Below are 15481 nucleotides of genomic sequence, written 5' to 3' on the forward strand. Positions count from 1 at the left end.
CAGAGGAGGAAGCAGACAAAGCCGCAGAGTAGATTTTGGCAAAAGACAGGAAGTACACGCTGGTAACAAAAGATGCAAAAGTTCAGAGGATTGTTCAAAAAAATATACAAAAACCATACTTTGTTTAATCTTTTTAACACAGTCTCACAACTTGTTGACAAACTACGTACTGCTATAGACACATTCATTGTAGATTTTTCTTGTAGAGACCTTTCTTTGTGTAACTTTTGGTGGGTTGGTTTCACAATTTGAGAATACAGCGATTGAATAAAGTCCGTTCTCTCTCTGTATGAAGGTGCTATACGGCTCAATGTCTTCTGACTGTTCCTGCAAAAAAGCGCCTTGTTTAAAGTCATATCACTGAAGTTAAAGAGCAGATATAAAGAAGGAGGAATTGTTACCATTTCTGGTGGACTTGGAGGCTGCTCGATTTCTCTTCTGCGGCTGAAACAACAAAGAAATCACACATTATCTGTTCAATGCTGCACAGACGAGAAATACAGTCCAGATCTCTGTCGTCCTTCTTACCAGTGGTGTAATTTTCTGTGGATGTATCCGAGGTTGACTCCAGTTAGTATGATGAAGAAAATAACACCAGTTACAAGATATATCAGTGAGCTTTCTGTGAGGCTGGTTGTGACTTCATCCTCTGTAATTTACAGAAAATAAGCACCAGGATCAGCTTGATTTTTAAAGTAGAAGTAGTAGAAGTTTATCAAGTGGTTTGTTAGTCCAGAGACACTGAATTGTAGAATTTATAGTATATATTTACCTTGTACGGTGATGTTAAAGTTGATTGTCTTTGTTTCATAAAAGGTTGAACATTCACAGTTGTAGATCCCACTATCCTTTGGTGTTAAACTGGTTAAATCCAGAAAAATCGTCTGATTTTCCATCACAAGTCTCACGTTAGGGCCACATCCCTGCTTAAAGCCTTGCTTGTATATATACACCAGACTACAGTTTCTCCCGAGGCTCATGTTGATCTTACAGACTATGATCGTGATGAAGTTATCAGTTGAGTTGCTGCATATTGGTGTCCTGTGTGGTTCTCCCCCTGGAAATTTCTCAAGATTTACAAAAACAGCTGCAAACACAAACAAAATCCAAGCATTAATCTTTGTTACATGACCTAAACACAACAAGAATGAATTGAAAGGACTGTTACTGTACCTTCAACGCTGATGTGCCAAGTTATCATGAAAAGCTGAACCAACAACACGTTCCGTCTGCTCATTCTGATCAGTCGTCTAAACACTTCTAAACTGTGGGTTTACCTTTGATCTGTCTGCAGGTGGTACAGCTCAACTCTCAGTACCTTTCTCTGTCTACAAAAACCTCAAACCCTCACAGAGAAAAGGGTTGGTGCGATGTCTTTTGATTGAGGAAGTTCAAGACATGACTGCTTCTGTCATCGCACGAAAGAGTCAGTGAGGTTGCCCTGTTTTCAAACACTGTAAGACTTTTAACTTTACTCTCATACGATTCAAAGATTACAGAGCAACCATGATCACTTTCACAGGAAAGGTTTAAATTAGAGGCCACATACAGTGAAATAACATGTCTTTAATTACCCATAAACACCTACCTATGAGTTATCTTCTAGTGCAGGTTCCTCTGAAACATTCATTATGTCTATCTTGGCGTTTTTCTCATCTCTGCATCAACAATCTGTTACCTGCACAGCATCTCTTAGCATCTCAGAGTGAAAAATAATCCTGACACTGAGGAACAACAGCCCGAAGATTAATTTATTATTAAAATTAGTGACCTCTGATGTTGAGAAATGAATTCAATACTGAAGAGTAAAAACTGCCGTTCCTTAAGTGTCCACAAGAGAGTGGCACAGACAAAATATTTGGTAAATAGGTTGATTATGTATTTGTACACACTGTAAGTTAAACCAGCAGGTATCCTGTCATTGGTTGCCTGTTGCCAGTTTGTGTTGCATCAGGTATCAGAGTTGCATGTGGACGCCTAAGCCTTCATGAATTTAATCCTCTCACCAAAAGCATTTGGTGTTGGACTTACAGTACATAAACACTTCTGTGGTGTTAGTTCAGACACTTTCCCACCATTAGTGAATGCAACAGAACGTCGTTATGAAAAAAAAAAAAAAAACGAACAAACCTGCAGCCTGTCAACACGTTCACACACAAAAGGCCTGCTCTGGTTAGTTTTACTGTCTTCACATCAGCGTGCGGAGGAAATGCGAAGGAGGTGGAGAGGCGTCCACACCATCGAGGAGGCAGCAAACAAAGCCGCAGCGTAGATTTTGGTGAGGACAGGAAGTACAGGATGGAAAATAAAATTGTAAATGTCAGGGCGAGAGCGTGACCTGAGTGACTTGAGATGAAAAGTTCAGTGAACTGTACAAAATAAAAAAAACATCCTTTATTTTATCTTTTTATTACTATCCTACAACTTTTTGACAAAGTACAAACTTTGCATCATATGAACAGAAAAATTATCACTACCATCACATTTATTAAAGAATTTTTCTTGTTTTAACATTAACAGACGAAAGTCTAGGATTTCAAAAAACATCTGCTGACTTAAATTTGTGTCACTCTTGGAGGGTTTGTTTGACGATCTGTGAACACAGTCATTGAATAAAGTCCGTTCTCTCTCTGTATGAAGGTGCTATACGGCTCGATGTCTTCCGACTGTTCCTGCAAAAAAAGCACCTCGTTTAAAATCATATCACTGAAGTTAAAGAGCAAATATAAAGTAGGAGGACTCATTACCGTTTCTGGTGGACTAGGAGGCAGCTCGATTTCTCTTCTGCCGCTGAAACAACAAAGTAAACACTCATTATCTGTTCACTGCTGCACAGAGGAGGAAGTAAAGTCCAGATCTCTGTCGTCCGTCTTACCATTGGTGGATTTTTCTGAGGATGTATCCGAGGATGACTCCGGTTATTATGATGAAGAGAATAACGCCAGTCAAAACATATATCAGGGAGCTTTCTGTGAGGCTGGTTGTGGCTTCATCTCCTGGATCTGACAGAAAACAAGCACCAGGATCAGCTTGATTCTTAAAGTAGAAGTAGAAGAAGTTTATCAAGTGGTTTGTTGGTCCGGAGATACTGATGTGTAGAATTTATAGTATATATTTACCTTGTACGGTGATGTTAAAGTTGATTGTCTTTGAACCTGAAGAGGATGAACACTCACAGTTGTAGATCCCACTATCCTTTGGTGTTAAACTGGTTAAATCCAGAAAAATCGTCTGATTTTCCATCAAAAGCCTCACGTTAGGGCCACATCCCTGATCAAAGCCTTGCTTATATATATACACCAGACTACAGTTTCTCCCGTGGCTCATGTTGGTCTTACAGACTATGATCGCGATTAAGTTATCAGTTGAGTTGCTGCATATTGGCGCAGTGTGTGGTTCACTCCCTGAAGTTTTCTCAAGATTTACAACAACGGCTGCAAACACAAACAAAATCCAAGCATTAATCTTTGCTGCACATCTTGAACACACAATAAGAATAAAGTGAACTGACTGTTACTGTACCTTCACCGCTGATGTGCCAAGTTATCATGAAAAGCTGAACCAACAACAAGTTCCGTCTGCTCATTCTGATCAGTGGTCTAAAGACTTCTGTTTGCAGGTAGGACAGCCCAGCTCTTTGCACCTTTCAAAGGCTACAAAAACCTCAAACCCTCACAGAGAAACAGGCTGGTGTCAAATCTTCTAAAGAAGGAAGTTCAACACATGACTGCTTCTGTCATCGCACATCAGAGTCAGCGACTTCGATTAACACTCAGAATTTGCTTTGGCGGTGAATCCAGGCCCTGGGAAAGAGAAAAAGAGGATTCATGTGAGTTATTCAAAGAAATGTCAAAGTGTTTGATTCATAATTTAATCTCAGTTTGTTTGATGATCACGTGATCGTAGCTGGGATGTGACGTAACTCACCTGTAACTCCCTCCTTCTGGGAACAGAGTGGCGAAATATAGATGGATACGAGAGCGAGTTGTGGGTCTGTCATGAAGAGGATGGTGAAAAATTTGGAGATACTGATGGTAAAATAAATCAAGTGATTTAACTAAAGAAATTAAAAAAGGAGATGTAGCCATGCACAAGTTTCTTACTCTATGCAATAAAAGTGAACCAAAGTTTTTTCAATTTAACAAAAGAGTAAATGCACAAGCTCACAGTTCCAGTGGTGGCAGTCATCCTTCACAGCAACAACTGCAGCTTCAGCGGTTTCATTTTTCCCTGCTTTTCAACTTTGAGTTTGTTTGTGATTCTGCAGCACCCACTTCCACTCCTCCGCATGTTCATGAAGTGAAACCACAACATCGTCTGACAAATATATGACACCAGATACATGGTAACAGGTTACGAAACCAGATAAAGGAAGCTATCGCCCTAGCGAGCTGAGGCTGACTCTTTGACACAATGACATGGTTTAGGTGTGTGGTTAAAACGCTGCAAAGAAAAGTCGCTGAAGAAAAGAAAGTGGGTCAAGATTCAGAGATGAGATGAGCCTGGAACTTTGATTACAGCCACCTGCTATCATGGATGGAGACACACCTTTACAAGGTTTTACTCCACAGAGTGAGGTGAAGAATTCTGCAACAACACAGGTATATTTATACCACTGTTTGAGATGAAAATCAGCTTAAATTTATACCTATCATCCTCACTATATGACAGAAACCAGCTAAATAAAAGGTAATGTTTTATTGTTACATGCCACAGAAACGAATACTGGTGCTTGAAGGCTTGTGTGACCCAACAACAGGGTTATTTACAAGCTTTACCAGCAGAGGGAGCCATTTGAACATTACTGCACAGTGTGACCTACATTCAACAGCATTTAGGTTCCTCAGAGAATAAGAAATCAGTCTTCTGATTCTTCAATCTTCATAGCTTTTGCTTCATAAATACAGAAGAATAGATTTACATCATGTGTCAGAATGTAGCACCCTTTGGTAGAGGATGCACCCACTGTATGTGGTGAAGAATGTAGCCAGCATCAGGCTCTTTCTCTTATCCATGAGACACTAGGGCCCATTACTTTTGAACACACTGCTCACAAAGCATAAGGATAAAATTATACTGTATTAAATACATGCCATACACTGTGTTTGCAGCAGTATGAGGTTAAACAAGATATATATGTTAGAAGCCCATATCAGAAAGAGAGGAATTACATATTCTATTTCCTTTTTTTTTTTTTTTTTTTTTTTTTTTGTTAACACTTTTTTTTTCTTTTTTTTTTTAATAGGAGGGAACATTTTTGGAAAAGGCACATCTGTCATTTTGCATTTTCTCTGAAAGCTTTGAAGCCCGGAGCCAAAGCATGACCCAGTTATACAGTCAAGTACGTCTCACTCAAAACTACTCCGTTGTGCACCACCTGCCTGAAACATCACAGAGCAGCCCAGGCTGGTGTGATTTAGAGGCTTTTGAGCTTTGGCAACACTGAACCCAAATGAATCAGAAAATCTCACGTATGCAAAATAAATAATATTTAGTCAAAAATATTAACAATAAATAAGACATTTTTTTCATGATGTTTTAAATAGTTTTTGACTGGGTAGAGTGATATTACTTTATGAAAAAATAATGGTGCAAATTTGATGTATTGAAAATAGATGAAAACACATCAACACTTTTTGTGTTCCTGTTTCAGAACGTCAACGTCGAAATGAACCACGTAAATTACGTAAGTAGATAATAAACCTCGATTAACCAACAACTATTTTTCTTTCTCCTTACCTCCTAGTTACATTTCTAGTTGCTTTAATAGGCGATGATAGTTTGAGTTTTAAAATAAAAAATTAAATACCTTAGTTTGTTGTAGTCTCGCGCTGTGTCCACGGGATGGCGCCGCGTGGCTACCTTGTGTTATGCTGCGCCTTAAAGGCTGCTGGGAAATCTCTTTGCGGAAGCACCGTGAGCTGCGAAAAAAGGTAAACAATACAAAAATAAGATATTTTGAGCACGTTAAAGAAGGTTAGACGCAACATTTAATGATTTTACTTTCAGTTGATAGAAGTTATCGATTGTTAAATTGTGTTTTAAAGCCTGTGACGCGTTTATTGTGTTGTTTTTAGCATGGGAGCTAGCTGCTATCTTAGCTTCAGACCGCTTAAAAAGCTGTTTTACGCTTAAATCAAGAAAATGTTACAGGTTTGACACTCTAGATTTGTTATATTCTCTTCTTAAAATGCTGTTTTTCTGAAACAGGTGGTTTCTGGATTTTAGCACAGATAACACAGGGAATCAGTCACCACAGCCTCTTCAGCATCATGGTAAGTAAACGGGTATCTGACTTCTTATACATGTGTTAGCACACATTTCTAACACAGCTCTCAATATTTACTCAAATAAATGTTATATTCAAAGAGTAAACTTGGAAGTCATGTGCAGAAAATCACCAGAACATGGAGTGATGGGCTGATGGAGCTTATGATAAGGCATAAGTTAACATGTGGTTGATCTCTGAGTAGCTTGATTACTTACTTCTACCAGTCACAACTTATCTATGAGGCTTTTTGAAACACCTGTGACGTTCCTTTCAATCTTTAAAAGCAGGAACTGTAAATCTGTGAAGTATAAGATTCTTGAGAAACTGAACCAGTCTCCCTCATTGACAGGACATCAGCACCGTGATGTCCTGGTTTTCCAGTCCCGTGTACAGCCGCTACTGGCAGCACTACCAGCAGGCTATGGCCTGGCACCAGAGACACAGGCGTGCCTACAGAAAAGCCTTGGAGGCCGCCTACGGCCCTGGATTCTGCCAGGAGCAGCCTCCCAGCGGCCACCAGCGCTATGCGGACTGGTGCCCAGAGGAGAGTGACGAGGAGGAGGAACAGGAGGAGGAGGAGAGCAGCTCTGACAGTGAGATTGAGTGTGACGTAAGCAACATGGAGATCAGCGAGGAGCTTCGGCAGTACTTCGCACAGACAGAGAAACACAGAGAGGAGCTGAGTAAGAGAACACAGAGTTCAGAGGATGTGAAAGTGAAGAATTGTCATCTATTATGTGTTAAATCACCTGATTTCCTGTGGTTGCAGAGAAGCAGCAGCAGTTGGAGGCTGAGGAGCATGACAGCTATGTGTTGGCTGACCAGGACCTGCACAGCGTCTCATGGCGAGGCAGCGCCGCTCCTCCTTTTGAGCGACCTGGTGAGAGACGAGGGGCAGAGATGAAGAAGCTATATGGCAAGGACTCGGCTAAGATCATGGCTATGGAAGCTGCGATGCAGCTCACTTTTGACAGAAACTGTGACCGCAAACAGCCCAAGTACTGGCCTGTCATCCCTCTCAAACTGTGATAACTGAGAAGAAGTCAGCGGCACTTTTTACACACTTTTAGTTGTTACCTCAGTTCACCTTTTTTCTACCTGTCTGTGAAAAGCACAATGAACTGAAGTCATCTGAGGGTCAGACATACAGTAGAAGCACTGCTGCAGGTGATGTAAATATATTCAAACAACATGTGCCTGCGTGTTTCCTCCTAATCTGCTCCTGTTTACCCTCCAGCTCCACGATGTTACATGCTGCAGTGGCTCCTCTTATGCCTGTCAACTCAGTTTAACCACAAAAACACTTTCGACCCTCCTCCTGTGTTCAAATTTAGAGAAATGTTCCCGCATGGCTGCCTCTGATATTCCCCCTGAACCACAAACACAAAGACTGATTTGTTGTTGTTGCTGCTGCTAAACTGTGCCTCTCTGATGCTGACATGGTGTTAAAAGCTGTTTTTGTCGGTTCTCAGGAGGGACGCTGAGTATTCTCTTTTATCTTCAGCTTGCACCACCCGGGCCCTTGTTTTTTTTTTTTTTGTTTTTTTAAACAGATGGAAATGTATTTTAATATAAACTCTGTTTACAATAAAGTGTTTTATGTTTGGGATAAAAACAGCCTTGTCAGTCGTCTTTTCTTTGCACTGCTATGTAAGGATGCAGCTGTTTAAGCTTAAGGGCCATGTGTTAGCAAAACAGAAATGTGTTTTCATGAAACATGCTCCACTTCTGACACTATATTTTGCATATTGTACTTGTTCATTTCAGTCTCCTTGAACCACCAAACCACCTCACAGGAGCTTTAAACTATTTATTTTATTATATGAGCTTTTATTTTGAAAGAAGCCGTCGTTTATTCGTTTGTACACATTTAAATTTTACATATAAAATAATAATAATGATTAATTGAATTCTTAATAAATTTGAGAAGAACCAATAAGATCACTTGGAGTGTTTTGGGATTAATGAAGTCTGATCCATTTCTGGCCCTGCCCTGACGTCATCCCGTCTACCCCACCCCCCTGATTCCCAAACGGGACGTCCAGTTGTTTGCGTCCTGCCCCCTCCAAACAACCTGTGGACATCCTAACTGGGACTTTTCCTCACTTTCTGTCTCAGGGCCAGTTTGCACGTGAGCTGATAAAATGGGTAGGTGAACTTCTCCCTTTTTTTGCATGTGTCTGTTTTGCACACTTTAGCTTCAGCATCTACTTAATCCAGCGTCTGTTCCAGTCTGTTGTATGTTCGTTTCTTAGTATTTGGATGCGGTTTCCCGCTGCTGGAGCGACTTTCTCTGCTGGCTGCGCGGTGCGTGCGACGCGGTGTTGTCTTCGTCTGTCCGCTAATCAGTTTAAAGGCTCAAACCAAGATTGTAACCCCGCAGTCTGTTTACTTTCACCACCGTTTGTTTGCTCATACTTTACATTGCGCTTTTTGGACGCCGCGAGGCTTGCGTCACTGAAAGTTAGCGTGCGCGCGCTCCTGCATGCGCTCCTGCACGTTCGTGAATCTGTGAGTTTGCATCTGTTGTGCAGAAAGTTGAAGCAAGGCTGCGTCAGGGAGTCAGACAAAAGATGAATGGAGTCTCCAGCAGTGAGGGGTGATGCTGTTAGTGGGTCAGCACAGCAGACAGGGAAGGGTTAACCTGCCTTATCAAACATGCCATCATTAAATCCTAAGGTAAGAACAACATCCCCACAGAGCAGTCTGGTGCTCCCTCATTAGGATTATTTCCAAGGGGACGTTTCCCACTGTGAGGTTAGAAATTGTGATCCAGCCTGATTGTGTTTCAGGCAAACACTTGCTTTATCCTCAATTCAACTCCTCATGTGAGAGCTGATGTTGATTGGATTAAAAGGGAGCGATCCGCTGGCTCACTGCAGATTAAACAGGATGGACAAGGTTGGGACACGGAAGACAATCGCTGTTGTGTTGAAAATGAGCGGTCGCTGCAGGAAGAGGAGGGATTTTCTCCCTTCTCTTTTTGACGAGCTGGCTGAAATCAATCGGAAACCCATTAGATAGAGGGCAGCGGGGGGAAATCAAACATAAAATGTACAAAATAAAACTCCACACCTGGTGCAAACACAAGTTGAACTTTAATAAATTTGTCATGAACACACAAGTGCACACACAAATGATGATAACAGCATCTCCTCACAGCAAGGTCAGAAACTTGTTTTCCTCATGTTTCCCGTGCTGGTTTGGACGCACTCAGAGGTGAGGGTTTGTAATTGATTTGTAGTTCTTGCAGAGGACATGTTTGAGATCACAGGGAACAGACTGTTGGTTTCCAGTTTGTTTTGTAGGAAGTAATCAGACCAGAGCGTGTTGGCAGAGCTTCAGTTTCCCTGCAGGCCGACCTGAAACCAGTAGCACTCACATGGATCTCATTAAAGAACCCAAAGACAAACTCTTTCTTTCTTTGTCTCCATCCCTCTCCCTCGTTTTCAACATCTGTTTCCAATCAGGCAGCTGGCCTGTTTATCGCCTTCAGGCCAGTGAGAAGTTGAGAACAGACAGGATGTAGCCAAGTGACATGATTTACCACGATAGGGAACTAGTGCAGTGTTTCTGCGGGAGGAAACCGTAAACTTCTCGTCTTTCATCTTTTCCTTCTCGCCCCTAACTGGTGCTTTCGTCTCATCATCATCATCAGCATCACCATCCCGTCTTTCATCTGCATCTGCTCCTCTCATTGTCTTCATCATTATTCTTTCCATTTCCTCTCCTCCTCCTCCTCCCCCCTTCTCTCGCTTCTGCGTCCTCCTTCGTGAATTCTCTCTTTGTGCTCTCCTCTCGCTGCTGCGCCTCGTCTCCGTGTGGAAACTCATATCCTCCTTCTCCTGTCCTCTCTCCTGTGGATGTTTTTTTTCCGTGAGCTGATCTGCAGAACGGATATCGAAATGTAGCAGCCGTCAAGCGGCCCAGACTTCAAAGGGTTTCAGATTTTAAAGGATTGTTTTATTCTGAAGGAATACATGATCACTTGAGTGGGGGAGAGAAAGTGGAACGATCCACTGACCTGATTAGAAAAACAGCAAACTGATGCTAAAACTGGAGAGAAAGTGTCATGAAAGAAGTCTAGGAAACAGATCCTGAATAAACACACACTGTGCAGCATGTTTCCTCAAGATGTGGCCTTTTATAACCTTGATCCTCCTCGTCATAGCAGCGCACAGAAAACTCCTTTAACAGTTTCTAAAAGTTGTCAGATTATGGCACTTTAGTGATTCATCGGTTTATTGTTTGGGCCAGGTTTTTGTTCAGCCTCAATTTGAGAAAATTTGAACATAATCAGCCTTTTGTGTAGTTAGGAAAATGCCATCCTTGCTTTTATATTCTTTTACTGGAGGGTGAATCATCGCGTCTTCCTGGCTGAGTCACAGAGTTTGCTGTCAACTTTATCTTCAGAAGAGTCTGTGCTTCGTGGTTTGACTGATCATGGTTCAGGTGGATCGAAATGTCATCATTCAGTCGTGTAATATTGAAAATTTGCTGCCCCTGACATGTAGCGAGAGAAGAAACATAAAAATCTCCTCTTCTCAAATCCATCCTCCTGCAGCCTGCTCCTCTTTCCTCCCTCGTCCTGAGCATTTTTGAAGCCCGGCCCCGATGGCTACTCTTGATGTGTCAGAATCAGTCGCCGTCGTCGTCGAGAGGACCTGTTGCCATGGCGACACAGGGATGCACAGAGATGCGCAGGGATGCGCAAGGGATGCGCAAGGGCTCCAAGGCGGGCGCTTTGCCAAACCCTGGCACATGCAAACGATCAAACACGATGAGAAATAGAAAGATTTAAAACACATGACACAAAGACAGGAGGAATCTGAGCCGCCTCTGTGATGATGATGATGATGATGATGATGATGATGATGATGATGATTTGCATCCCCTCCGCACCATGACTCACTCCGTGCATGAACACTGGAGATGGCAGCAGCTCCTCTAGCCCACATCGCTGCTGGCGTGCGCTGCAGCTCAGTACAGTAGGTCACAGGTGCTACCAGAGTTCTGAGTCACATGACTTCATCGGAGGTCACATGATGCAGGAAGCCCGTCGTAGGTGGGGGGTGGGTTAGATATATGAATACAGTATCTATATGTGAGTGTATGCATGAGATTTCATGGGTGTGTGTGTGTGTGTGTGTGTGTGTGTGGGGAGTTGTTTGGATGACAACAAACATCATGTGGAGCAGACTGTGGGCCAAATCTGGGCCAGCGGGATTAGCGGCTCTGAGGATAAATTATTGGACAGAGGGAGGGGGCGATGGTGGTGGTGGGGGGATGGGTGTGCAGGAGTGTGTGTGTGCAGATGCTTGTGTGTAGGTGTGTAGGTGAAGCCATTTCTTCAGACAGAAGTCAGATTGTGTAAATAAAGCGAGAACTCTCAAGGATGCTTCCTCTTGTGCGTCTATTCCATCAGAAGGCGAGTGCTTGGATCGTCCAATCAGAGGCCTTGTTGTTCAGACTCTTATCTTAAATCACGAAGCTGCAGCCATCGCATGCAAATGCGGCGCAGAGACACTGGGTGCAGGTGTTTGAGCCAGTGCGGGCCATGACGAAGCACGGCCGGATTAGTTTGCATGAATTTGCATTAAAGTTGACTGCTTCCTGTTTGTTTCCAGAGCGCGGAGGAAACTGAAACACAAATCCTGCTCTGTGTTTATTTGGAACATTCCTTTAAAACTCCAAACCACAATGGGATTGACCTGAATTGACAATGAAAGTGTTTTTACTCAAGCTGATGTCATTATAGCATGTGTGTGTGTGTGTGTGTGTGTGTGTGTGTGTGAGGGGTGGACTAACCTTTGCCAGCATCCCACTATAGGGATGAGAGGGAAGCGTCTCCTTGGTGACCGTCAGCAGAGGGCGGGGTTGAAGGGGCGAAACTGGGTCATCATCACTACCACAGATTAAGGGCCGCGGATCTGGACACACACATATGCACGGAGAGAAAACACACTTTAATGCACACAAAGCACACTACGCACACACACTTTCTGCAGGGGAACAAAAGAGAAGGGAGCTTCCAGGTGAGGGACAATGCAGGGTGTTTCGGTCTCGCTCTCAGCCAAAAGGTTTCCCTTTTAGAGGAAGCCAGAAGCCCATTAAAAAGGCAAGGATTAGACTAAAGCGACAGCGGGAGGCTCATAAAGCCGACGCTGAGACACACTCTGTGTGTGTGTGTGTGTGTGTGTGTGCAGCGGCATCTTTGTTTCTGTATGTTTGCTCAACTGATGGCCTGTTTCCAGCATGGCTGATAAAACACTTGTCTTTGAATAAAGCAGGCGGATGAATCAATAGGCAAACAGATAAAGACGGGCGTGCTGAGAGCGGCGTGTTGCTGGAAGATGGGATCAGACGGGAGCTTTAAGAGTTACACGCCGCGCAAAGTTTGACTCCACTTAGATACATTTACAGGCATGACGTCTGGTTTTGACGTGAACCACTCAGCAACCTCGTGCTCCGCTGACTGAGCTAAATCAAGATTTCCTGCTTCATTATGGAGGTGATGTCAAAACACACCCGATGTGCTGCGTCTTGCTCCCACTCACAGGGGACGACTTACTTATTTACACTCCACTCTGAGTGTCCACCAGATAACCCTCTTCTGGTGGTTTCAGGCAGCAGCACAGAAAGCTTTAAACACGCTGGCTGCATGTCAACAGCTCTCGCCTTCAGCTGAGCCGCTCGTAGGAGTAGGAATCTTCTGATTCCTCTCATGGCGCGATGATAAATTTGGTTCCTGGCTCGAGCTGTTACGATGTGCAGGAGAAGTTTTCTAGGAATGACGGGATCACTCTGGTGACTCCTGCATCTCCTCTTCTTTTCCGTCCTCTCTTTGACTCAACATCTGATGACAGCGAAGAGCTGCGACGTCCTCATTACTTTTGGGCGACCCCGTTCAGGCTCCACTTTCTCTTCTCTGTTTCACCGTAATGAGGGAAGACAGGCATTCAGAGGGGACTCATGGCTTCCCTTTAATGGGCGCCAAGATTTGTTGAGGCAGATAGGAAAGTTGCTCAGGAGTTGGTCCAAAATTGCACAAGATGGTCCATAATTGGGCAAAGTCAGAGGGTCAGCGCTCGAACAAATAACGTCCACATTTGAGGTTGAGAATCCAGGCTTTGTGCACGGATTCATCCCATTTTTCCAACTTTAAATCTCTATTATCTCTCATATTGCTGAAGAAGATTATAAGGAAATCCTAATTCCCAAACCAATACAACTCCAACATATATCAACACAAATCTCCAAGTGCATACATTAAATATGAAGCTCGTCAGATTTTGTGCCTTGGAATTCCAAGTGGAAGACACGAAGCAGCGACGATATTTCTAAAACTCTGACGTCTCTGGAAGTTAAGTTTAAGGTTTGGGCGATAGTCCGCTAAACATTATGTGTGTGTGTGTGAGAGAGGGAGAGTGTTGACAGTGATGGGTGCCAGCAAGCACTGTATCTCATCTTCTGGACACGTCCTTAATCTGTGTGACCCAGCAAGGGATTATGGGGGTTCTAGAGGGGGAAAGGGGGGTTTGAAACTCACCCTTAAAGCCTAATAACTGTCAGTTAAGAGTGTTTGTGTGTGTGTTTGTGTCATATTTAGTTTCTCTTCCTGTTTTTTTTTCTGAATGTTTGATTCTGGGGCTTGAAATGAAACAGGAAGTTGTTGGTTTCACAGGGGAATTAAGCAACGAACAGGTAGCACATGGTCTGATTCAGACACAGAATTAGCATTTTTATCTTTTTATTTGTGATAGGTAAGTTAAAGCTCCTGTTTGGGACTTTCAGTTTGTGTTGATTCTGGCGCCCCCTGTGGACAAACTGATGCATTCATGCTGGTGTTGTTAAATTAAAATCAAAGAAATCTGCAGCTCTTCATTGGGTTCATTCCTGACTCTTTCCAGCCTCACAAAGACAGACTCCAGTGGCTCAGGTTACCTCCTGGCTCAATATCTAAGAGCCATTCAAATGTCAAAACGCCAGAGTGATGCGTGACCCCCTTTGATTCAGCAGCATATGGCGTGGACCGGGTGTTAATTTCAGCCTGCAGGGTAAATGGATCTGCTAAATGTCGCTAATGTCGTGTTAGCTGTTGTGGTGTCTGATGCTTTGTGGGAGGGCTCACCTCTGTCTGATGAGACAGGGGAGGAGGAGGGGCTGAAGAGAGGAGGGGGGGATCTTGGTCTGTTTGCTTTGTCTAAAACAGGGCCACGTGTGCTTGAATTAAAACCTGGTTTAAGAGGATTCTGGACAGATGGCGCCCCTTTTGTTTCAGGGTGTTTATTCTTAGAAAACGGGGTGACTCACGGAAACAGCCACACCTCCCTCCACCTCTCTCCATCCACACGCCCACTTTTCACTTAATATCAGTTAAATGGGGTCTCACCTTGCTCGATTTCCCATTGGATTCTTAGATTTTGCACACAGCCAATCAGCATCCTAGGATGCAGACAAAGGCTCCTGTCTTAAATGAAGCCAAGCACATGGTTGTTTGGTCAAATCAGAGCCATGGTTGGTTTAAAGGAACCAATCTGATCTCATATTAACTTGAGTGGAAGTAAATGGGAGTTTAATTGACTGTAAATGGAAACATTATACAACACACATGCTGTAAAAAAAGTCACCCAGCATTTGCATCATGTGTGTTTGACGTCTTTATTCTCAGGGGAATGAGCTTGACAGTATTAGAAATGAGTGTTGGATCTTGCTTCAACACGCCCACCGGCTTAAACATCATCCCACACAGCCTCCATTTGTCTGCCAAGTGCTGCTGCTGATTGGCTGCTTAAAATATCCAAAACTGCTAAATTAACAATGATGGTTGTTTAATTTTGCACATGAAGACATTTCTATGAGAGAGGAAACTAAAAAATCAAAATTCCCCCTCCTCCGAACTCTCACTTCTCACTTTCCTCTTTTATTTCGTCTTTTTCCGTCTCTTACCCTCCCTCCATCCTTCCCTCCCTCACTCGCAACTCACCAGATGGAGAGGGGGCGGTGAGTGTGTGTGGTTCGGTGTGTGTGTGTGTGTGTTCATGCATGCATGGTTACCCATGAGTTTGCATATTTACATCTCCTGCACATTTTGTCCTTATATCCTCCTCTGCTACGTTGAGGTGAATGATGGTTTTATTGGGGAATCAAAAAAAATGAAGGATGGTGTTCCAATAATTTTGGGGTGCTAAAAAGTGAAGACAAACATGC

General features: G+C 43.2%; 1 protein-coding gene and 1 long non-coding RNA gene across 2 annotated transcripts; one reads left to right on the forward strand and one right to left on the reverse strand.

Moving 5' to 3' along the window:
* Window positions 1–2746: 2746 nt before the first annotated feature.
* On the reverse strand, window positions 2747–3755 carry LOC141786220 (uncharacterized). The gene is made up of 4 exons (XR_012597647.1): window positions 3523–3755; window positions 3120–3434; window positions 2876–3002; window positions 2747–2790 (listed from the first exon to the last, which is right to left on the reverse strand). It is a non-coding gene; the product is annotated as an uncharacterized LOC141786220 (long non-coding RNA).
* Window positions 3756–5799: 2044 nt separating this feature from the next.
* gemin8 (gem (nuclear organelle) associated protein 8) lies at window positions 5800–7883 on the forward strand. The gene is made up of 4 exons (XM_074664712.1): window positions 5800–5933; window positions 6211–6275; window positions 6621–6954; window positions 7041–7883. Exons 2-4 carry the CDS (start codon window positions 6273–6275, stop codon window positions 7298–7300), a joined length of 597 nt encoding a protein of 198 aa, XP_074520813.1. The 5' UTR covers window positions 5800–5933; window positions 6211–6272; the 3' UTR covers window positions 7301–7883.
* Window positions 7884–15481: the final 7598 nt, after the last annotated feature.

The sequence above is a fragment of the Halichoeres trimaculatus genome, unplaced genomic scaffold (assembly GCF_033239565.1).
Source record: "Halichoeres trimaculatus isolate MK-OKI-2021-1 unplaced genomic scaffold, fHalTri1.1 fHalTri1_scaffold_24, whole genome shotgun sequence".
NCBI classification, from domain to species: domain Eukaryota; kingdom Metazoa; phylum Chordata; class Actinopteri; order Labriformes; family Labridae; genus Halichoeres; species Halichoeres trimaculatus.

Coding starts and splice junctions, on each gene's coding strand:
- gemin8 (XM_074664712.1), top strand. Junction 6,955..7,040: donor GAAACACAGAGAGGAGCTGA/GTAAGAGAACAC, acceptor CTGTGGTTGCAG/AGAAGCAGCAGCAGTTGGAG.